The 6000-nt window shown below is 42.3% G+C and overlaps 2 protein-coding genes across 3 annotated transcripts in view; both read right to left on the bottom strand.

The window, feature by feature from the left end:
* LOC116981817 (homeobox protein Hox-B3a-like) overlaps window positions 1-6000 on the bottom strand; it is a 307149-nt gene that overhangs the window by 277843 nt on the left and 23306 nt on the right. The window contains exons 1-2 of one of the 2 annotated variants that reach the window (XM_033034945.1): window positions 1899-2216; window positions 860-1029 (exon numbers count right to left, since the gene is read on the bottom strand). The gene's annotated coding sequence lies outside the window, so the exon portion shown is untranslated. Of the gene's footprint in view, window positions 1-859; window positions 1030-1898; window positions 2217-6000 lie in introns of those variants that run through there. The other variant, XM_033034946.1, reaches the window with a different exon arrangement.
* On the bottom strand, window positions 2534-5858 carry LOC116981825 (homeobox protein Hox-A4-like). The gene is made up of 2 exons (XM_033034955.1): window positions 4206-5858; window positions 2534-3869 (listed from the first exon to the last, which is right to left on the bottom strand). Exons 1-2 carry the CDS (start codon window positions 4612-4614, stop codon window positions 3544-3546), a joined length of 735 nt encoding a protein of 244 aa, XP_032890846.1. The 5' UTR covers window positions 4615-5858; the 3' UTR covers window positions 2534-3543.

Below are 6000 nucleotides of genomic sequence, written 5' to 3'. Positions count from 1 at the left end.
CCTCCCCCCCACTCTCTCTCCCTCCATCTCTCTCAGGCACACTCTCTGTCTCTCCCTTAATGTCTCTCCAGCTCACGTTATTTCCCTATCACTGATCAAACAACATTCAAAGACAAGTAAGTTAAACCAGGAAGCAAAACACACAAGCGAATTTTAAAACTGGCTGCCTGGTCTATACCAATGTTGCCGAATCTTCAATAGAGGAGAATGGTGCCCAGCGCAATGGATGATATTCTTTACATTGAGGAGTCTTGGATCTTTGGATCACATTCTGATTACAAATGTTAAAATACGCCTCTCTCCACAACATCCACTTACTTCTCATTGAATATAAAAACAGGGATTTGAAAACAAACATTGTGATTATCTACCTTATGTAAGATGAAAGCTATTGCACACAAGACGACCCTAACTGCACGGTCACTTTTTTTTTCAGCGACAGAGCACAGATTTTCTGTGGACTGAACGAAGAGTAACCCTGGAGTTTTTTTTATCCTTTAGCATTGAGAATGTTCAGATAGAACAGAGTCATGTCTTAAAGGTCAAGGGTTTCAGGGGTCAGACTGCCAGTATAAAAACAGCTAATCGCAGAGAAAAGTTGTCCTTTGCATGAACCCTTTCGGCCGTCCAGTTGACTAACAGACGCCCTGACTTTATTCTGTCCGATTCATATATATGTTTAAAACATCACAGAGAGAAAACCAACACCACGCCAACTCTAGCAGCAGCTGATTTCTGGCCGCTGTATTTACTACATTTTCCAAGAGGCAAACAGCGAACAGCGTTCACATATTACTGTCAAAGGGGACAACAAAGCAAATCGAAGTGACGAAATTAATCGCGTTTTGTTCGGCGTTACCTTTCGTTTCGCTATTTTCCATTTTCCAGATCTGAGCACTTTCTCGATTTTTAATCATGGCTGAGAGGAAATCTTCCGGTGTAACTGAGAATTTCAACGCTCTGCCTACATTTTTAAAGTACCTTCCTGGTCGCACATCACTTTTCTCTGGGACGAGCCATCCAGATTTGCTGTTGAGCAACAATGGGAGAAGTATTTAAAGAAAGCAAGTGATTAATGATTTCAACTTAATTCCCGCATTTCTAGAAACCTCTCCGCGTACAAATAATGCCTGTGAACTTTAGTTGTATAGCTTGCATTCAGAATCGCTGGCAGCAGTCAGGCGGGAGGGTGTAGGGCTGACTTGCCTCTTATCAGTGTCTATGAATAGAGAAAGCAGAATAGCTCTTGCTGAGATTCAATGAATAATTCTTATATTATTAACTAAAGCAATTAATCCGCAGTGTACTTGAAAACTGTGTGTCCCCCCTCCCCCGAAAATGTTATATTTGGAAATATTACATTTCAGTTTCTTGCCACCCCCGGGAAACACAAAAACACATACATTGGTTAGTGAGAATCTTCTCATATAAACGACAGATTGTAAATCCTGCAGTTGTGTCCCAAGGCAAAATGTGTTCTTATTAAATCGAACTTTTTTTTTTGTGTGTCCTTCCCCCCTACAATTGGACGTGCGAATTCCCTTTAATGTGAGGTTTGCACCGTGTAACACTGTAGCCTGTAAACGGTCATTAGAAAAGGACACATTGCAATGTGGTCAGGTCAAAGATGTTGCCTTTGAAAGAGATGAGATGGGGGGGGGGGGGGGTGGGGGGAGCTTTTGCAGGATGAGATGGTGGGGGGGGGGGGGGGGGGGGGGGGGGGGGGGGTTAGGATTGGGGGTTCATTATCGCACCCTGCAGTGGGGAGGCTGCAAAATGTGGTTTTGCAACAGAATTTGTAAAATCGCAAGTCTGAAGCAGAACACGTGCATCAAAGATCCGAGGCCTTGAATGAATCATCCAAATGGCTGATATTAATATAGAAAAATGTGTGGTACCTTGATATATATTCCAGTTAGCTTTTCCTTTTTGGTGTGTGCTGCATTTTCAGACCCCAAGTTTGCATGCGCAATGTGTTATACGAAAGAAAATTAAAATTAATACGGAGCTTCATCTGACAAAAGAGGTCATTCATCTTCTTGATTATCTATTTGGTTGTCAAAGATTGAACCATTGCACTGCCCAATCCCTTTCTAACACACAGACACATACACACACACACACACACGCACAAAGGAAAAATGCTAAGAGGCTCTGTGTACAAATGACAGACCTGCGCATAACGTACAAGGTTGCAAAATAAAATTTTAAAAAAAGTATCGGATCGATACAATTAAGAGCCAACAGACGAGAACATACATGACTTAACAGCAATTTTCACAGATGTCACCATTACATTATTGGCAAGCGCATACACCTCTAACAATGTTACAATAAGCATTGTGTTTATTTTTGCAATGTATCTACTTCGATATCTTTTTCTTACTAAATCAATGAGCCTTTGTTATCACACACAGGGCAACTCACGCAACCAGATGATGTTAAGGAATACCACAGTCATGATATCAGGTCATATGGAGCTTGGCAATAATTTATCCAGCAGACTAGGCAAAGATAAACAAAAGAAAAGATGGGCCTTGAAATTTTTTTATTTCAGTTATCACTATTTACACGTATTTTGGTCTGAACGAGAGTCGATACATGTAGACAATGCAAGGACATAGACTGCTAACGAAATACAATCTCCTTTGGGCCCGAACGATACAGCTTACTAAAACTCCATATTTTGGAATGCCATAAACGGCGATGATGACGTTAAAAACAGTTTATCTAACTAGCTTTCCACTTTTTCTCCCCCCGCCCGCGAAAGCACAGAGTGAAAATACCGAGGCCAGGGGCAAGTATCGTATCGTGGCTGCACAAGTCACATGCAACATTTTAAGAATCACTTTAAATAACTTTGCTGACATAATTTATAGCTACATATGATTTTTTTTTTTACACGTTTGTCATGTTTTTAAAGTCCAACGACATACATTTTTTTATTGGCACCGGAAGAGATATATTTGGGATCAAAAACATCTGAAGACATGGAGTTCAGATCAGTGCAATATTCCAAAGGAAATAGCCATTTTTTCTTTTCTTTTTGTAAACCCCTTTGGAAAATGGCTCCAAGCTTAAAACACAAGGGTCATCTTGCCGAACCGTTTCAACATTCTTGCCGCAAAGTTTGTGGGGTTTTTTTTGTGTGTGAATAAAAGACTGTTTGTCATCGCAGGTTGATGAAACGGACCCTCATTTATTAAAGTGTTCCTTTGCTGTCGAGGTAATAGTGGGCAGAGAGTTCATCCTTTGTATCACCAAGTAAACATGACAAATGGGGAGACTTTGGCGTGATTAAAGACGAAACGAAAATACATCTTTGCCAATCTCTTCTGAAAACTGCAACCTACAATATTACGGGAGGGGGTGGGGTGGGTGGGGGGGAGGGAGGGGGTAGAGGGGTCAGAGAGAAGTTGGCAAAAAATCAGAGTATTTACAGTTTAGGCTCTGCCATTATAAATAATTTTCAGTCCTTCAAGTTAACATCCTATGCTTCTGCCTGCGCGCATCTATCAGTTTCACTCGCAAAAAGGGCAGCAGCTATAATGTGGCCGATGGTCCACTTGGCTCCTGGTTCTGAGAGCTTCCTTGCGATTGATGACTTGCAGAGGACGAAGAACCTGCAGTAGTGGTAGACCTGATCTTGGTATTTGGCAACTTGTGGTCCTTTTTCCATTTCATTCGCCTGTTTTGGAACCATATTTTTATCTGTCGTTCCGACAGGCAAAGTGAATGGGCTATTTCCACCCTGCGTCGCCGGGTGAGGTACCGGTTAAAATGGAACTCCTTCTCCAGCTCCAGAACCTGCTGCCTCGTGTAAGCAGTGCGGGAGCGTTTGGATTCCCCTCCTTTGCAATTAGGGTTCACTGAACAAAAAGCAACAACACAGAAATAACTGACTGAACACCACGTATCTTACAAGGAATAAGCGCTATAAGAAAAAAAACACTTAAAACTAAGCAACAGTAAAAGAGAGAAAAAAAAATGTAAAAAACTTCACTACTATCATTAACTGCCTTTCAAAGAGATCCGAGCGCCCTGAACACAACACATCAAAGGCGCATGGCCAGAAGTGCAATTGTACTGCAATAAAAATTTATGGAGGCTGTGATTACTGACCTCCAGATAGGCGATCGTAAATCTAAAGAATAGCTATTTACAATGGGTGGAATAGATTCCGGGCTTTCAGGCAAGCGACTCACCGGAGTTTATATGTAATTTCTTCATCCATGGATAAACCACAGGCTCCTTAGAACAAGGAGTGTTTTGCTTGCTGAAGTTCTGGCTACAAGAGGGCGGTGGGCTTGGAGACACCGAGACACACTGGTGGCCATGCTTGGCTAAGTGGTCCTGAAGGCCGGCCTGCGACTGGACGTGACCCTTAGGCGCCACGGCTTGCTCGCCCGAGCCCTGCAGCTTACTGCAAGACGAGTAGGGCTGGTCACTCTGGTACGCTGACCGCGGGTACATCGCCTCATGCTGGAACCCTGGCTCCCGTGCCCGGGTATAGTAATCCGGAGAATGGCTTGGTAGGTAACTGTTCTGTGAATACTCTTCACACGGTGGGAATTTAGGGTCCACATAGTTAGAGTTAATCAAAAACGAACTCATGACCTTTAATATCTGAAATGCAAAATAACTCAAAAAAAATTCTAACCCAGCCGTTTTTTCCTGTTCCCTGAGCCCTCCTACTTCCCTGGCAAGTGAACAAAGTTAGGCGCTCATGTGACGCAGGCAGCCAATGGTAAGGTCCGTTCGATTCCCGGATAAGGAAATAGAATTGAACGCCGAATGTTCCTAAGCTTCTCCTGGAAACAGTTTTTAGATTACTGATGTTGAATGTGTGCCTTTTGTAAATTCATGAAACTTAACAAGTTGCCGAATAGGCGTATCTTGTCTCAAGGCTGTTAAATGCGTTTTAAAATCGGAAAATTCTGTCTACGCTGCGTGTATTAATGTTTGTAGCGATCCCCCAAACGCTGCACAAAATGATCCATTCAATTTTACTAAATGCATAAAAAGTGAGATTTTATCCGCTCAGAATCTATCTGTAACTCGCAAATCCTCTTGTAATGGCGATGCTAACGCCTTTGCGGCGATCGGGGAGGGGGGAAGGTGTCCTGGCTGGCAAAGATAAATCGGACTGCTTCGGATCAATAGAAAATTCATCAACTAATTCTGGGCACCAAAAAATCTACAAATTACATTGAGCAGCTCATTAGACGGGCGATTTTCACCAAGAACATCCCCTGTTAAAACGATCCCACTCGATCCACTCTCAAAAATATGTGCAGTTATAACCAAGGGGAAAAATGAACAGGTGATAACAGAATCCAAGTCTAAACGAAGTTACCCACGTTCGATTAAAAAGCACCATCGCAAATTGCGGAGAGGCTGTTGAGACACGATCATCTCGATATTACATTGAATGACTTTCGTTGTCTTAAATTAAAAATGTCCCAACATATTGTACTGGAACAGCAACATGCTGTCATTTAGGATGTAATCCTGCTTGTGAATTTCAGAGATGAACTCAGATTTGACACAGATAACTTTGATGTTTTATTTAGCACAATAGACATAGAATTGAAGGGAAAGATACAAATAGCTGGAACTAAAATCCATTTGGAGAAATCTCACAGATTTATAATGTGTTGTGGGTTACATAGGGAAAATATATATGAGTGCCGGCTTCCGAGATAACTGATATCTAATTCTTAACCAACCTTTTCAATCCGACCATTTCTAAACGGAGGAATGTGCGGGATTATCGAAATAGGTAACACTTACATTCCATATTTCAATGACGTAACCAATGCAAGACGAGTGCTTAGAATTCTTGCAACAAGAGTGGGGGGGGGGGGGGGGGGGGGGGGGGGGGGGGGAAGGAGGGGGAAAAAAGGACTGTCCGCCATTACAGGGAGCAATCTCACCCGCAGAACCAGGTAGATAAACACGATGACTCGATTTTTATTTATTTAGATAGATTATCGATTT

The sequence above is a fragment of the Amblyraja radiata genome, chromosome 16 (genome assembly GCF_010909765.2).
Source record: "Amblyraja radiata isolate CabotCenter1 chromosome 16, sAmbRad1.1.pri, whole genome shotgun sequence".
NCBI lineage: Eukaryota > Metazoa > Chordata > Chondrichthyes > Rajiformes > Rajidae > Amblyraja > Amblyraja radiata.
This window is presented reverse-complemented; position numbering and strand designations above follow the sequence as displayed.

Bases quoted from the DNA above. Each gene is read 5' to 3' on its own strand.
- LOC116981825 (XM_033034955.1), bottom strand. From the start codon at position 4,614: ATGAGTTCGTTTTTGATTAACTCTAACTATGTGGACCCTAAATTCCCA. The intron at 3,870-4,205 runs GTGAGTCGCTTG...CTTTTTGTTCAG, and splicing joins GAAATTACATATAAACTCCG to TGAACCCTAATTGCAAAGGA.